Source organism: Ornithodoros turicata, chromosome 1 (assembly GCF_037126465.1).
Source record: "Ornithodoros turicata isolate Travis chromosome 1, ASM3712646v1, whole genome shotgun sequence".
NCBI lineage: Eukaryota > Metazoa > Arthropoda > Arachnida > Ixodida > Argasidae > Ornithodoros > Ornithodoros turicata.
Window position 1 is genome coordinate 134,012,661 of NC_088201.1, and position 18,154 is coordinate 134,030,814.

At 45.1% G+C, this 18,154-nt stretch overlaps 1 protein-coding gene and 1 long non-coding RNA gene across 2 annotated transcripts; one reads left to right on the forward strand and one right to left on the reverse strand.

Moving 5' to 3' along the window:
• Positions 1-3,644: 3,644 nt before the first annotated feature.
• On the forward strand, positions 3,645-8,346 carry LOC135378620 (uncharacterized). The gene is made up of 3 exons (XR_010418505.1): positions 3,645-5,021; positions 7,308-7,423; positions 7,582-8,346. It is a non-coding gene; the product is annotated as an uncharacterized LOC135378620 (long non-coding RNA).
• Positions 8,347-13,470: 5,124 nt separating this feature from the next.
• Positions 13,471-14,229, reverse strand: LOC135385525 (uncharacterized). The gene has a single exon (XM_064614883.1). It carries the CDS (start codon positions 14,227-14,229, stop codon positions 13,471-13,473), a length of 759 nt encoding a protein of 252 aa, XP_064470953.1.
• Positions 14,230-18,154: the final 3,925 nt, after the last annotated feature.

Here is an 18,154-nt window from a genome sequence, read left to right on the forward strand (position 1 = left end):
AGTTTACGAATGTCAAACTCACATTCATGTGGATTGGTTCATAGCAAGAAGCGGCAGTCCGGTCAGTATAGCATCCATGTAAAAATGACGAAAAAGAAGTAGCGCGAGCCATTTGTGCACTCAGGAGACAGAAAGTCCCGGTTTGACTTGAACGCCCCTCGTACATTGTCCTGTAGGAGGAGGACTCCTTTGGTGATGTGGCCCGGCCGCTTTTGCTTCAGTGCCTTATACACATCCCTGAGCACCTGGCAGTAATATGCACTATTGATGGTGGTACCACTGGGCAGAAAATCAACATGAACAAAGCCAGCCTTGTCCTAGAAAACCGTGGCCATGACCTTACCAGCAGACAGGGTGCTTCGGAACTTCTTGGCAGCTGGCGAGCCCGGATGCTTCCACTTTTTTGATGCGCGTTTAGACTCAGGAGTGAAATGGTGCACCCACGTTTCATCGCACGTGGTGATCGGATCAAGGAACGGCTGACCTTCATTGTGGAAACGGTATACCTTAGCTCGTGAGAGATTTCCGGTCTTCTCTGCCGGTCAAACACGGAGAGCTGCCTCGGGACCCAACGGGGACTAACTTTCCGAAACTGGAGGTGTTCATGACTGATAGTGTTCAACGTTCCCACAGAAAGGTCCGTATTTCGAGCCAGTTCGAGACATGTTATCCGTCGGTCCTTGAGGATCAGGCGCTTCACAAGTTGGATGTTCTCAAGAACCCTGACACTGGGCTCTGAGCCGCTCCGGCCGGGATCGTCCTGCACTGATGTACGGCCGTCTCGAAACCGTTTGCACCACTCAAACGCTTTGCTGCGGCTAAGTGTATCGTGGCCATACTGAGCCCGGAGTCTTCTGTGAATTTCAGATGACTTTACGCCTTCATTCAGGAGAAACTTTATGACAATTCGCTGTTCGATGTGCGCGCTCACCTCGTTGTCGGCCATCTTGTACAGCACGTGTCTTCTGTTTTGGACAAGCTTGGGACCACCACGTGGTGAACGCGGAGGCCTGTCGCGTGTGAAAATGACGAAAAAGAAGTAGCGCGAGCCATTTATACACTCAGGAGACAGAAGTCCCGGTTTGACTTGAACCCCCCTCGTATGTTCATATGTTCATGCATGTTCATGTATGTTGTTTATGTATGTTCATACATACATACATACACGTTCGCTCTTGGACCGAAGCCCGCTGCGCGCCCCATCCCCGGTGAAATGAAAAGCCGGCGCCTACGATTGGTAGTACGTCCGTCTTGTACTTAATGCACTCTAGCTCAGACACGCTTTCAGACATATGTCGACACAGTTCCCTTAGAAGTTGGCCTAGGACGCCCATTTCCCCAAGGCGTCAGCGTGACGTTGCGCACTTCTGTGAGGCCAACAACGGTGAGCCTTTCACCACCACCACTCTAGCTCAAGGAAAGTCTGCTGTCGTGGTCTAGCAACAGCATATCTGACCCTGAAGACCCAGTTGCGATTCCTGCCGTCAGCACCTTTTCCTTGATTTGCTTAATTCGTTAATTTCTAGGCGTTCGAGGCTTACGTGTTTGTGTTATCCATATTTGTTGGCCCACCCAAGCAGCACAATGTACTGAAGGTCGAGTGCAATAGGGGTGGACGGCATGTGTCTTATTAATGCTGTTTAGTTTCACTAGTCTGTTCAAGGCCTTCTACCTACCCGTCCACCCCTAATGCACTCGACTTTCAGTACAGTGTGCTGCTTGAGTTGGGCACCTTTTTACGTGCCTAGCTTCATTGTTTACGTAGATTAGATTTTACAAACTAGGGCGAGATTTTATCACCCCCTAATTCGTTTCTTTGTTGGGCGCCTCGGCTTATAAGAAACTTTTGGCGGGCGCGGATTTAGCAGATTGGAAGGTATTTACGGTAACGGTTCCTAACACACAATAAGTCAAACACCTGATTCCTTTGGAGTGGCTGACATCATGTTGTGGACCTTTAGTGGAGCTTCATTTATTATTGGAAAGTAACTGCTCTAAGGCAGGAACGTACAAACAGACGATCACAACACAAACCTCTTTTGTCTATTCCTTTATTGCACCGTTTTTGTACAGCGCTTGCGACCTGCTGAAACGTTCTAGTGCCCGCACAGTGCGTTTCATGTAATGTCAATAATGTCAACGTCGTCCGACATCACGGAGTTCCATTCTTTTCGGCTGTACCTCCTGAACTAGTTCAAGGAGTGTAAGCCTCTCGCATCCTTTTCGTCATAGACTTCGCATGTACGCGTATTTGAGAACTGGTGCAGCACGAGTGCAGCACTTTTCTTTCGAAAAGAATTGACCTAGTTTAAACGACGTACCGCGCAGATTCGCGCTAGTTCAAGGCTCGCAGATTTGCCGCCACTGCTGTGGGAGATACGAATGGGTTCGCTAAAGAAAATGAACCTAAGCCACTTGCCGCCGAGAATGCCAGAAACGGCATGCGGCAAAGCGCACAACCGTTGCTGCCGAAGGCCGAAATACGCGTGACGCTGCATAAACACTAAACCATACTAAACCTCGAGATACTTCCGTATAACTATTGGTTATACCCGCCTACACGTATTGCCGAACCGAACCGCCATGCGTACACATGGCCAAAGTCGAACGTAAGCGTCGGCGCGCAGAAACCCTGCGTATGCGCAGGGTTTCGGTATGCGATGATGTGAATGTGCCGACCACACGCAACGGCACAACGATAGGCTGTGTGTTCACGAGAACTGTTATACTGTGCGCTGCATGGATTACATCACCTACTGCAGTATTCACAAACCCGTTCTATGCCACCCAGACGAAGGGGAATCGTTCGAATGATCGTGTACGGTGACACACATACAGAGTTCTGTCCTCGTCTTTTTTATGTATCGTCCTCGTCTTTCCCTGCGCTGGGGGTTTTATCTGTTTAGCTATGAGTTACCAACCAGCTCATGTTTTAACCCTTTGACACACATACGTTCAGGTCTTAGGAACACATACATGGTCTTAGGAATAAATAGCGAGCAGAGCTGAAGGTCTTCGGAAAACGCTTCGGAAAAGATGATAAGTCAATCACCTGATTCCTTTGATGTCGTTGTTGATCTTTGATTTGACATCTTCCTTTATCGTATCGCTTCCGTAGCGTGCTGCCGATCTGCTATAACTCTAGAAAGTGTGCTTCTTTCACGTCTGAAATGGAGTCGTTGTCCTTTATATGTTGTAATGCTATTAAAGCTATCGCATTTATACGCGTTTGGCACTGCGCCAAAGAGTACAGTCATTTTTCCTGGTGTGTTGTGTATGTGGACTGTAACGGCGTTACTCCGGTACATGAAGAAAATTCCTACATTTGATTCGCATGTCTAGTTTCGCTGTTCAAATAACGCAATTACTTTCATTAACGCGTGAAAGAAACATAAAGCAGTGCAACGTTAGCCAAAATTGATACGTCATGCAGCTTACTTTTGAGAAAGAAATACCGCTTTCTCCCCTATATCGTGGACGGCAGAATACACATGCAGGGCCACACCTGATGCGAGGAATAAACCGTGTCTAATGCAATGCCATCTCACTTCCGTGTGCACACTTTTCACCGTAGCTGTCGTTCGTTGCACTTGTATTACAGCATCTGTTGTAAGCTCCGTGTAAAGTCTGGTGCGGACGCGTAAACGCCTGCTTTGAGTCATTCATCTCACCGTGCGCCGGTGTGCATCAACGTGACTTCAGACGCTCCTCATGAACGGCTCGGAGAATAAGTTATTGGGCCAGGCCTGCTTTATTTTCCGCGTCGTTTGTGTTTCTGTAGGGCTCGTCGCCGTTACAGTGGGGTTTACACTGGATGCCCGATACTTCTTCGTTGCGTTGTTTTGTGCCGTTTTGTTGACAATCACATGCCCGTGTAACGCTCTGTGGAGTGTTGCCACTAATTCCGTGAGTGCAACGAAGAACAGCTCGACTACAGCGGATGATCCTCCTGACTATTCATCGTTGTTTGCGATATGTGAGGAGACTCCTCCGAGCTACGAATGCGCTCTAGCGACGCAAAAGATGACGACTCTCGACGACAGCGATCGCACTCAGTGAACGTGCACTGCTGGCCTCACATAGGCACGAAAACGCTGGCACCCTCCAAATGTGACTGTGGCATACTAAGATAGCATCATGCGTATGTGTACGTCCTTTCCGTTTTCGATGACTGCGTAAAAGTGCAAGAAATGGGCATCTGAAAGGTGGCCCTGGGCCAGGCCTGAGGTCATACATCTCCAAGTCCTACGGTTTTTGATGCGATTTCTTACAGGCAACAAGTTTGTGAATTTACTCTGACCATGAACGTCATTTTGGGGGTCCCCGTGTCTATCGCGTGTTTCGTTCCTTTTACTTACTCTCTTTTCTCTCCCAGTTGCGAGAACTGTTTTATTCTTTCTTCTACCAAGCGAAATATGACGCGTGTGCAAAACGAAAGAAAAAAAAGTATCGGTTGTGTGCCCTATGCATCTTTGTCTGAGCAATCCACTCGGTACGAAATACTTGATGTGCGATGTCAACGCATCCATGTGTCGTGAAACTCTTTCTTTTTCTTTTTTTTTTTTTTCTGTAAATCTCTTTACCTTATCGATAGGAACGGTACTAGCAACCTGATCAGAAACGCGCGTGTTTACATACAATCATGTCAGGAAATGTAATAGTGAGGTTTAGTGGATCGTACGCTATCGCCTTTGCGTACGTGAGGGATAGCGTGCTGGTTTAGCGTACTATGCACTAAAACTCTCCAGTATATTCTTTCAGGTTTAACCGTTCTAACTTTTTCTTCCTTTTCTTTTCTTTTTTTTCACTACAGGAGCAAAAGCGCTAAAGGAAATGCAATGAAAACGGAACGGAACTCCGTGTTGCTGAGAAATAGCGAAGCATGGGTTCTTAGCCTGGATTGGCGCATTCTTTGGGCGTCTGAATGTGGAAACTACAGTGCATTGTCTGATCGGGACATAGTTTACGAATGTCGGACTCACATTCACGTGGATTGGTTCATAGCAAGAAGCGGCAATCCGGTCAGTATAACATCCATGTCAGAAGCCTCTAATGCCTCTAGCAAGCCTGTACATCATGGCTAAGCTTTCCCTTCTCTTTCGCTCTTTTTTTGCCAGTATTAAAGGTATCCCCCCCCCCCTCTCTCATCATATCTCAGCTAGAAATTAACAGAAAGTAACAGCTAGAAGTATGAAATTCCTTGGTGAATAGATAAACACGCAGTATTCTTTATCGTTCACATATTTTATTTTAAAAAAAAGACTACGAGAGCAGCCTAGATGTCATTTTCGCAGTTGAGTTGTACGGTCAGGCGGGCATCCTCTCGAAGACAGTGTGGAATTACAAAATAACTAATAGCATAAACTTCATTAAATCAAAATTAGGGAATTTCGGGCAGCGTGATTCCAAAACACTACCCGGGAGCGAGCAAGGGGGGATATATATGTGAAAAACGTTCGCTCAAATTGTACGTGTAAATTTACAAATCTTATCAATGTATATACAACAATTTTCTTCTGTTTCTGTGGGGCAATTTATGACGTGATACTCCCAATAGGCATGCTGCATGCTTAAGTGCTGTGTTACCTTCTGTCACTTTGTTAATTTGGAACGAATGACAGTTATCAGAGTTTGTTGCTTCATTTGCATTCTAGCTTACGTAGTAATAGTATTTAACAAAGCTGTGTCCGAAGGGAACCAACGATGACGCAAATGCAGCGTGTGACCTAACTGACAAGTAACGCCCATCTTTAGAACAGTCAGCACGTCGTGCACGTAAGGTAGCTTCACATATGTAATTAGTGAGAAGAACCTTTAAAAAAGCACGGCATTGTATTTCATGGTAAACACGAAATAAGTGTGTGCATTACAAGCTTCCCTCTCAAAAGTACATTTGAAACGACATATAATCTTGCGTACCCTTTAAATACGCTTATCGAGATTTGAATTGAATTGAATTGTGAGAAAAAGCTTTGCATGCAGTTTAGCACGTTAGCAGATGTAAATACTGGTACAGTCATCATCGTATTTGAATAAAGTTGTTGTTTTGACTCGTGATATACGATTATGTGCACCAGGTTAAAAGAACATATTGGGAATCGTGAATACTTTTCTTGACGCTACAATGTACATCTGACTGAGATAATTTAATCAGACATCTAGCGTAAATAACAATTAAAGGAACTGCAAAGTCAATTTCAACCCTGCTTAACCTTATGATTTTACGAAAGCCTAGGAAGAGTACGAAATATTTCTTTTGGAATCCATTTTTTCTTTGAGTAATCGAGTTTCAAAGATTGCATTCGAGCGCAAGGCTGGGTACTCCCTAAGCAACAACAATGGGTTGGCTCTTGTCGGCCATGGCTATAGTCTCGCCTTTCTCATCAGCGTTCGAACTGTGGCGAAACCGTAATGGCCGAAATGTTTTGGCATGTGTTTTCGGGTACACCCCGTGTGATGTCGAATTTACCAATGCCATGCCGTTACCATGCCCTCGAGCTTCGGATAGTCCAGCAGTCACTCCGGCAAAACTTCTGTTCTTACGAGGGCACGCCGGAGACACAGCATGACACGATGCCATCCGCAGAATCGTCGACGGGGGATGAATTGCCGTCATCGTCGCCACCTGGACGCTTGGGAAACAGTCTTCATGTGTAATGAAAATATTGAGAGCTTCACAGCGGAAATATGGTATTGCTCCTTCAGTACATGCAGGAAGTTTCGGTACGTTGCCTACAAACAGTTTACCAGGTGGCTCTGGGGCCATTAGGAAAGCACTACAGAAAAGTCTTGAAAGCATGTGCTATACATGCCATAAAGGAAAACATTCCTTCTGAAGCATACAAAGGTTTTTTGCCTATTTCACGTGTGGTGCAGTAGGTGCTGTCTGACCATGTGTATGTTTACTCGCTTCCACTGAGGTGAAGCTCTTACTTTTCTTGCATGTGCTTGTGGGCAGCATTGAATGTCTGCTATCTTGACAGAGGTACACTGGGTGGTTTGGACGCGAACACTGCAAGATCACAACAGCATCCCTTTCATGCACAATAGAGGTCTGCCATATGCCCTTCTGGAGTAACCATACAGTCACTACGCTGTGATATACATTCTACAGACATCAAAACTTGTAAATATTGCTTTATTGATCACTGTGTTTGTGAATTAACATACGAGTGATAGCAGTAAACAAACAAGGAAGGAAGGAAGGAGAACATCCCCATACTGCGTCCATATCAGTTTGCAAGTGCTTCACCTACCACCAACCAGTAGCACAATGTATGCATGCTTCTTTTTTTCCTCCTTTTCAGTGCACAGTGTTTGCTACAACCACGTTCCAGTCCATAAGCTCTAAGAGAACAGAGGCTATCACCTTGCCTATCAAACATCACAACTCCATGACTTCATCAATATAAGAAGGACTCAGGTGAGGACACGCCAACCCACCCCCCTCTTCAGAGATATCCCTATCGTTGACTCCACAAGCATGTGAAGAAAAAAAATTGACCTTTTCCGTGCACATCCATCTTTGTAGCCCTTTCTCAATTTCTCATTATAAATTTCTCATATTTTCCCTCATACCAGTCCAATTGCAGTCATTGGTGCGGGCGCAGGGCTTTTGCAGACCACTACTACTTCACTGTAGCTGACACCTTTGCAAGTTGTCGGCGCTTCACTCAAAAGATCATCTACATCATCTACCAAGAAAAGATAATATGGTTATGGCTTAGTGTCTTCCCTATGCTCTTTATATCCAAACATTGTCCCTCATGGCTCTCATGGATGTTGATAGCGTGCCGGGTCAAACCTAGGCACATTACCTCGAAGTACATATACACTGTTTCCTGAATTACAGCTCGTTTGTATACGTAAGCTCATACTTCTCCAAATGCTAAGCAGCTCTGTATTTCCCTAAGAATTGGAACTACACCAGTAAAGATGGCACTCTAAATCTTTTCGCACCCCTTAAGATGTAAACTGGGTGTAAAATGGTTGTACACAGGAGTAATACACCCTTTGTGCACCCCAAAAATCACAAAAATCTGTTTGAGAGCTCTTGAGGGTGTAAGAATGGTGTATTACACAATTTTCTGGAAAATCTCGGTGAGGGTGTGATACAGGGTGTATTCTAGGGTGTGTTTGAATCTCGAACATACATTTACTTTGTTCACTGAAAGGAGATCGAATACTGCAGACATGACAGGGGAACATTATAAAGGAGCGCATTACATAACAACAACAACAATTGACGATGAAGCGGGCAGGTTTTCCACATTACATAAAATTACTTACGAAACACTAGAAGAACGCACGACATGACGAAATAATAAACACATGGTATGATTAACAGCCAGGCGTGGATTAATTCAGGAATACTAAGGAGAGCTTGACATCTGTTAAGGAATAACATAGGCAATCAGAGAGCGCGTCACATGAATTGACATAAGTAAGGCACACTACAGAAGCGCATGACATGGATTGATAACGCGCCTGCCATCGTGGAGTTTGTACAGGTTCAGCACGTCAGGTGAACGTTCTTCCAATTTTCCAAAACAGTGTATTCCTGAGTGGTGGTTACCACATGGACATGCAAGTGGCGATCGTATTCAACGGTGGTTAAACACAGGGCAATGAAAAGAATCTGACAATTTACAACATATATTCCTAAGATCTCTGAAAATATCGGTAAGTCATTTTCAGGAATTTCTTTTACAATTACACAACTTCCTGAAACTAAAAAGCTATCAATCGTGACACTTCTGACAGAAGCTTTCTTATGGGACATTCTAGTACCTGTTCAAGTGACACCTCTCTTGTTCCATCAGTTTTCAGTAGAAACAAAAAAACAAAAAAAGACAATTCAGAGCATATAGCAAGCCATGCATACCATTTTTCACATAGCTCATTGAAGTGTGTCCTGGTGAATTCCATTATCCTTGAGTTGCCTATGTATTGCCATATATATTTCCTTAACATAACATTCTTATACACATAGTTGATCGCATTAGAGTCCACCAATTACCTATAGACATGCTGCATGAGCAGAGGAACTTTTACTGGATACTTCAGATGCAGTGAAACTTTTTATAGATATGTTCATTTGGTGATTATCAAAATGACATACAAATACACTTCATTCCTAGATGATCCTGGGCATATACCCAGAAAGTGTTGTCAGCTCAATGCGAAAAAAGTTGTTTTTTCGCATCAAGGTGACAACATTTTCTGCGTATTTTCTTATTCGGCGTTGAGAATTACACCCTTCCACATGATTACACCCTAACAATGTTGACGGTGTTAAACTACACCTTAAAAGGTGCGTGCCCTGCACAGTCGGGTTTACACCCTTTAAGGTGTAAAAAGATTTAGAGTGATACGTGTATGCTGCACCCACGGGTTTAGCTCAGCACATGCACGGGACTTGACCGCAGCTCCAAGCTTTTTCTTAACCCTCTGTTAAAAGATCCTCTTGTGGGCTACATGGCCCATAAGCATTTCCCAGCATGGCAATTGCATATTGCCAATGGTTACTGTAAGTATAACTACAAGCTAGTTCTTTTTACCTTTTACGACATGTACGTTTTACGTCATTGTTGCAGATAGAATTACTGTAACAGAAAATTCAAGTACGCAAAGCTTATGTGCCTTCTATTATATTATTTCTTTTTGCGTCCTCAATCCTCTCTAACAAAAATTTGTATATCCTCCTCACCACCTTCTTTTCCCCTTTCTGTAATGATCATCAGTATAAATATCTGTACCAAGTGCATGTGTGTGTGTGTTTGTCTCGTACCTGATAAAGGAAGGACGAACTCCGTTCGAAAGCTAGTGTTTTAGTAAAATAAATTATTTGAGTGTTTCGGTCTCCTTAAATACGTATCTTATTCACTTGCGAGTGCTAGACTTTTCCCATTTTTTGCCTCTTGGTTTCCACTCCATGCTCTGCAACACGGACGTGAGTTCTGATAATCATACTTGTGTCGCTAGAGGGAGTCTGCATCCTTTCTGACAGGTGTTGTAGGTGAGATCACTTGAATATTAATGGATTCGAGTAACCCGAGAGCCTGGTCAACAGCAAATACTACAAGGTGACATTTGAATCTGTGCAGACATAACAGGCTATGACTACACACGTTTGCTGCACTGGACCCACTGAAAAGGGTTGTGCCTGCAGCCATCTTGTTCACATCTGGCAGACGTTTCCAAGATAAATTGTGTTCACTTGGGCACTCAGCTTCTGCTTTGAGAAGGTTGAGTTGAGTTGAGTTGAGTTGATAAGAAAAGAAAAAAAAAGTGGAGAAATAGGCACTCATTACGAGAGCCGGCTACTCCAGATCACTTAGGAAAATACAAATGGCTATCTACAATAAAACCAATTAGTAACAAAGACTCTCAGTCAGTCACTCACACACACTGTCCACACACGCTGTTCACACACACTGTGTCCACACACACACTGTCAGTCACACTGTGTCCACCAACTTGGAGTCTGCGCAAAACATTGAGAAGCGTGACGCGAAATTATGTGCCCACTTTATGCGACGCACCGTAAGTCCTGCATTTCCCAAACAGTTGTGATAGTGGAGTTCTGAATGTGATGTACTTCTTCTGATCTCGTGAAGCAGAGGGAACAACACTACAAATTAGAAGGGTATTTAGTATCTGAACTTTTATCAGTAGGCTGTACCGTTCAAAACTGTTGCCTTCAGATTCCCGGAATGACTCAACAGCTGCTTCCACCAGAAGAAAATATTGCCCTATCATGCACCTGCAAGGAATGCAGAAGTTAACATTTCAAGCAAAACAAGCGCTTGTCCCACCTGTGAGAATGTGGGTGTATGGACAATAGGTGTTGAAATCATCACTGGAGAAAGGTTGAGAGGTGTTGACCGTAAATTATCCGATTGCATGCTTTTACTTCCGATTTTCACTTTTGCGGGATCTCTCCCAGCTCGTCAGCTCCCCTGCCCTCCTAGACTACTGTGCAGCCTATCGCATTCAATGAACATTTATTGCGGAACGAGCACCCTGGTGGGGAGGGTTCTGGGAGCGACTCGTCCGCTCGGTCAAGGATGCCTTGTGCAAGACACTGGGACGCAGCTCCTTCATCTTCGAGCAACTCACAACCATCCTCACGAAAATCGAGGCTCTATTAATTCACGCCCTCTGACCTACATTTCCGATGGCCCCTGAGACTTCTCCACCCTTTGTCCTTCCCACTTCCTTGTTAGAAACGTCTCACACAGCTCCCTGATTTTTCACTAACCCACGACGACCTCAATCAAACCCGCTCATCGCTCATCGGCAGAGCCCAGCGCCGTCAAGATATGCTTGTTGACTTCTGGCGGAGGTGGACTCGGGAGCCCATCTAGGTTAGAGCTTTATCAAGCTCCTGGAGCCATGTCTCTGCCATGTGCTCCTGGAGCCGCGCTGCCATGTCGTCATGCCGGACTACTGCGAGATCTCGACGCACAGATTTCTGCTATTATTGACTTGGACGAGATAGAGAGTGAAGCAGAAAGCTGCGACGTTTAACTGGAGACGGTGATAACTGCGCGTTAGCAGATTTCTGGAACGTTCAGGGGGAACTTCGATGACCGCTACTTGGGCCACCCGGGACGCTACACGAGTTGTGCTAGACGAGACTATAAAATTCCCAGCTGAAACCACGGAACGCACGGACGATGGAATAGATGACGACAACAAAGAATTCGCTGCATGCCCTACAAGTTACGGCTCCACTGCTAAGGCCCAGCGTCAAATACTGATATCGCGTGGAACGGAAGCCACCAGTGCTGCATCGAGCCAGATACATCACGGGGAAACAGTAACGAGTAGTCTCCAGATATCCGCTGATGACATCATGACTGGCCATGGAAGCACTCTAGAAGAATGCGAACATCTGAGACATCTAGAATATCATGAAGGTTCCTCTTCCGCATCGGAGAAGCAGACGTTTGGTCCAATACTCACTTTGACAGACCCTTGTGAGATGTACAACTACGGATATCCTGCGACCACTTGCGAGGATGTTACTACTCAGGTTATTCCGACTGACACCATTCCTGCAAGCAAGAAAACGAAAAACTCAATTGTCCATGCCACTCTACGTCCCACCATGCTTCGAAGGAGGAATTGTTCCAGACGTCACACCGTCTGCTTACAACGTCTTCAGCAGCACATTCATACGACGGCGAATGACCACGATACCTTGTCACGTAAGATGTTTCTCGTACGACACTCGTATTGGACCATGGTGCTTCGCAAGTGTCTATGCGGGACCCCGGTCCGAACATCTTTCACTTATCGTGGCTCCCTGAATGACTCGCGGGACTACTTTTAGAGCCTGACTGAAGACCATCTCGATTTTGCTGTGTTCCCTCATCCACCATGCCTGCTGTTTATACCGTGTTTCTGTTTTGTTGTCCATCGTTGGCGCCGGCAGTGTATTGGAAAGACGAAGACGCTCAACTCAGCATACATACGATGATCACGCGCATGGATCACGCGCGATCATGGAATCATTTTCTTTTACCTTCTGACCAGTAACTATGTAATCTTTTCCAACCTTCCGCTGTTATTGTAGATGGATATTTCTCTATTTCTTTCCCCCTCAGATCTCTGTATAATTCTGCGACTGAGCTTCCGCTGTAGTCTTTGCTTTTGTCTAACCTTTTCAATTGCAGCAATGTGTGCTTCCCTGCTTCATAAATTGCTGGCTGCCATTCCGACATTGGACTCCTGTGATCTATCCCGTCCCTGCCGTCCGATGTCCTTGCCATCCAACATCCTATATATTCCATGTAAAGCATGTGCTTGTGACAATTGTTTCAGATCAGCAATCTGTAGGCCCCCAACTTCAATAGGCAGCTTCATTGTCGCTTGCGCTACCCATTGCGCTATCCCATATAAACTGAAAGCAGAGTTTCTCAATTCTACAGCATATTTCAGGAGAAGGGTAAGCGATAGAAAACAGGTACGCACATCTCGGTATCATAATTCTTTTGACAATCTGCGCTCGAGCTGTAAGTGGCGCTTCCGGTTCAACATAGTCTCCCTTTAATTTTTCCAAGTATTTTTCTAACTGCATCCAATTGTTGTGTGAAACCCCGTCCTTATTAAACCTGACTCCGAGGATTTTGGTCTCTTCCACAATGCTCAGACCCAGATCTTTCCTCGGCTTCTCCCCACCTAAATATACCAATTTTGATTTGTCTCTATTTATTTTTGCCCCGCTCACTGTCCCATATCCTTCCATTACTTCCAGAGCTTTCTCAACTTCCTTTTCGCCTTGAACTACCATAAACTGAACTCCCAAAAAATTCGATAGTTCAATTATTTCATTTTGTTTCGGTTTACTTCTAAATCCTCTTGCATTAAATGTTAAGAATTTGAATGTCATAATGGAGTGGAGTGGAGGGGAGTGGAGGAGACTCAACTGACTGACACGGTAATATCTTTAACAACTTTGTCTTAAATATCAACCTTCGCCGTTCTGCCACCTTTTTTTGGCTTTCTAGATGCCCTTCTCCTTTTCAAAGCCATACCACGACCCTTCCTATCAACTTCCTCGCTTTCTTGTCCCTCACTTTCCTCTGATACCATCGTGTGGAAGCTTTCTCCACTCTCAGAATATGTAACTTGTGACACTGAAGACACGCTTAAGGTTGTGCTTGTTACAGAGGAAGCATCGTCCGGGCTTGCTTCCTCTTCAACATTGCCATTGCGAGCTTCTGACCCTCGCTTTTCTTCCGTTCCTTCACTCTTACTTTCATCATTTGCGGTTTCCTCCACCTCCTTGCTGACCTTCATTTCGTGCTCTAAACCTTTTTCTTTTGCCTCTTGCTGGTTATCACAGGCCCCTATTTCTCCCTCTTTCTTACCACTGACTACTTCATTCACATTAACTTCACCAACCTTCTCTACGATTGTGGTGCCCGACTTGATTGCTTCCTCTACAACCTCCTGCTGCACTTCCTGCTCCTCTGTACTTTCAAAACGTGGAAAGTTCTCCTCTGACACCCATGGCGTACTCTTCGGCTCAGCCACGCCTCCCCAAGCCGATGGCCTTACATCTGCCGGGACGTTCCTCTTTCTTGCCAGATCACTTTTACATTTCCCACACTCCACCTCGTAGGAAGACCCACACCAGCGGCATCTATGAGCCTTACAATCACAAGCTAGGTGATCACTTGCATCACACTTCGCACGTACATCTCCGTGTGTCTCCATGATACGGGCAGTGGCGTATCTAGAGCTACCTGCGCCCATGGCAACATGGTTAACATGATGCCCTTGGGGATGCGTTTTCGTGTGGTCCGCACTAGGTTTCACACTACAACCTCCCTAATGGCGGGTGCTTTAGATCATTTATGAATGTGCCAGGTTGAGTGCCCGACCTGGCACATTCACACCCGACCACATAATGGCGCCCCTGTTCACCTGGCGCCCATGGCACCTGTCCACACCTGCCACACCCTAGATACGCCACTGGATACGGACACTCAATTCTGACACCCCTCACCGTCAAAAAATTTGTAAGGTCCCCATTGAGCTCCATAATCACCAGTCTTGTTCCAGTTTCGCAGTCTTCATGCTCTCCACCATATTTTTTCCTTTGAGTCTTAATCAGCAACAGTGATGGGCAGTACTTGAAGTACCAAGTACTCAAGTAGTACTTTAAGTACATTTCTTGGTACTTGTACTTTACTTTAAGTACATCTTAAATCGTGTACTTTGTACTGTACTTCAAGTACTTTTTTTTCGAGTACTTTCCCATCAAGTACTCAAGTACCCAAACTTGAACTCCAGGCTAAAAGTCACAAAAGAGTATCAAAAATACACCCTACTAAAAGCGCTAAAATGACAACAAGAAGACGAAAACACACAGATAGGGCTATCTCTGAATTTTCGTCTTCGTGCCGTCACTTCAGCGCTTTTAGTGGGATGCGGTACATTTTACCAAAAGGGATTTTTGTGCTTTTACATAGCACATTTGTTGAAGCACATCTATTGTTGAGAGGCTTGAAATGTGTAAAAAGTATCAACACTTCTATTATGTAAAACGAATGGAATACAAAGACACGCACACATTATGACATTGCAACCGGCAGCACAATGACTTGGTCTATTGTCATTTCAGTTCTCGCAATGCAGAGTTCTATGCTTTTTTATAATGGTTCCTTCATTCGCAATTAATAAGCATTTTTATCACATTATATGTGTGATTGCATTACATGATGAACACTCTGCAAGACACACCGGCTTTAATTTTTACATTTTACGTTTTTTTTAATTGGTCACATGGATTACATTGCAGCAGATCACAGTCGTATAAAAATGAATGCTTATACTGTGCTTCATCCTTTTTTACTTTCTTCATATTCTTTTTCTAAACAAAAAGCCGCAAGAAATTCCCAGAAATATGTAATTTCTGTTGTCTTGTACTTTTTTCTCCTTGAAATTTCCTAGTCTGTTATAGCAGAAGATTAGTACCAGAACACCACACTAGGCAGGTGATCCTGGATCAGTCAGGGTGTAATACTATTTTGCATAATCACAGCACAGCTGCTGATTACCTTTCTACATGTAACTGCACATTATGACCTCTGATTAAGTTTATATTCACGGGTTAGCACTTAACCTAAGACTTTATGGCTCCAAAGCATTTGTCAGGAATACTCGCTAAACTTTTGAAAAAAACAAACAAAAACACAAGTCACAGATACTAAACAGTGAAATGCAAAGTGATACAAACTAAATTAGCAATGTACTTGATCAGTACTTGAAGTACTTTGCCTGGTACTTTGTACTTTACTTGAAGTACACTTGGAATTGGGTACTTTGTACTGTACTTGAAGTACTAATGATGCCAGGTACTTGGTACTTTACTTTAAGTATAATTTTGAGGTACTTTGCCCATCACTGATCAGCAATCCATACTGCCTTAACTCCTTTTCCAAGTCGGTATCCGGATAATCAATGGGGTATCGAAATACAGTTATCCTTCGCATTTTCGCTCCCAACTAATATGCTTCTATCCGTTTTCCACCAATCACTACTCCTCCCTCTTCCTTATCATTCACCCTCCATTCACCTCATTCACCCTCCATATCATTCATAACTACCTCGTAGAAGCCATAACCCTGATTCTGTGCACCGCGGACTCTGCTGGGGGCTACCTCCTTACACGCATCCAAAACATCCTTCCCGAAGTACCCCTGAGGGGCTCTCAACTTAAAAACCAGGATGCGGTCGTCCAGGCCCTTATCCATTGCTCTGCCGGCGTCTCAGCCTACGAGACCCGGCTACACCCTGTCTGTAAGCCGCTCAGCGCTTGAAACTCATGTTGAATTCTAATGGCAGATTCGGAGCGCTTCCGGAGCAAGTTTTGTTGCTCCGCAAAGAGCAAGTCTGTTCGATTGGCAGATTGGGATCAGTTATGGAGTCTTCCAATGGGAGCTTCGGAGCGGCTTTCGAGCCAAGGTCGCTCCAGGGAGCAACCCAGACTGCTCCGCTAAAATAGGCAGATTCAACCGGAACTCTATCTGACGTGTCACTTGTCGCTTGTGCTTCCTATTTCCAGTCTCTGCTTCGCCAACATGGCCGCCTCGCAACGCGTCTTCGCCGTGACTATCCTTTCGCGACGTACGTTGGCGATTTTGTTTCATGAAGGAAGCGATAAGTCAGACGTTACAATGGCAACGTTAGGAGATTAGAAGGACCTTGAAGAAAGAACTAGATCGATAGATAGAAGATAGATTAGAAGGACTTTGAAGAAAGTTTTGATGTTGCAAAATCAAAACATGGCGTTATAATGGAACATGAGTACCTTCTTCTTCCTCCGTCTCTGGTCGTCATCCACCGAGGGAGGTTGGCCAGGGCTAAACTCTAAGTTGGGCGCAAGTGTTCCAGTCGCAGATTCGGATCACTTGCTCTAGGCCTGATCAAGCCGCTCCATTGCCGAGTCTACCACCTGCTCCGACTCTGCCATTGGAATTCAACATCACACTTGAAAATCCACACCCACACAACTAACAAAATGATACAAAATGAACAATCTCTTGAGAGGGTTTTTAAGCCTAACAGCGGAGCTCTCACAGAACACGCCCACACGCGCCGACGATGCCGATTTTATCTCTGTTCAAGTTGTATTGTTAACTGTAGGATGGGACAAGCGAAAACTTGCCCACATCACATTTCAAACCACATTTTAAGTTACAACAAACTGCTACGAAGAAAACAAGAAAATCACGCGTTTGGAAAGTTTCGCCCTCACGCAATAAGTATCGTGAGCTAGAATGACTGGTGTCATAACCAGCCTATCCAATGCATGGGAGGGCTTGGTCGCAGCCGTGGCACCCGGCCACGTGCGATTGTTTACATGGATGCGCTGAAGCTCGCTGCGCGCCCTGCGGAAGGATTTTTGTGGGGATCCGAGGTACTCTTCTGTTTCGTATCACATGCCCTTTCCGTGAAACGCAGAGGTTCGCACCGCGCCGGCAAAGAAACGGAACAGTACCGATGGTGCCGATGGATGGCTTATCAGGGCATCACGAGCACTCGCTCAGTGCAAGGTCGTTGCTTGCTGCATCAGGTTCTCTCTCTCTCCCTCTCTTGCAATTGATAATTTGTTCCTTTATGTCGTGATACAACAATGATCATAGGCGATTAAACAGTGGTCGGTCTGTGCATACCGCCATATTCTGGCTCAGCCCTGAGTGATCCTTGCGCTTCGAGGAACCCGTCCAGTAGCATTGGCGATGCGTTGGGCGCTCGCACGCCGCGCGTGCTTAGTCTATAAGCAACTTGTACCCCGCCGAAAAGCTGATAGCGTCCTCAGCTGGAATCGAATCCACAACCTGACGCCAAACATTTGGGGGTTTTAGTGAGGGGGCCTCGATAAATCACTGATTGTAAAGTACGGGTAGATTTGGTCAGACAAAGTATTCGAAATCGGCAATCGCATAAGCAGCGCGTCAGGGCCAAGTATGTCAGGGTTCTGTGTCCAAGGTAAGGGAGGGGCCGCTAGAGGACGTCACAGTATGACCGAGACAGCACGGTTTCAATAGAAAAATCAGCAGAAACAATTCGTTGGATATTATGTTTCCTCATTTCGCACAGTTTTCAGAAACTGTTTCTCTCAGTGACTCACAGG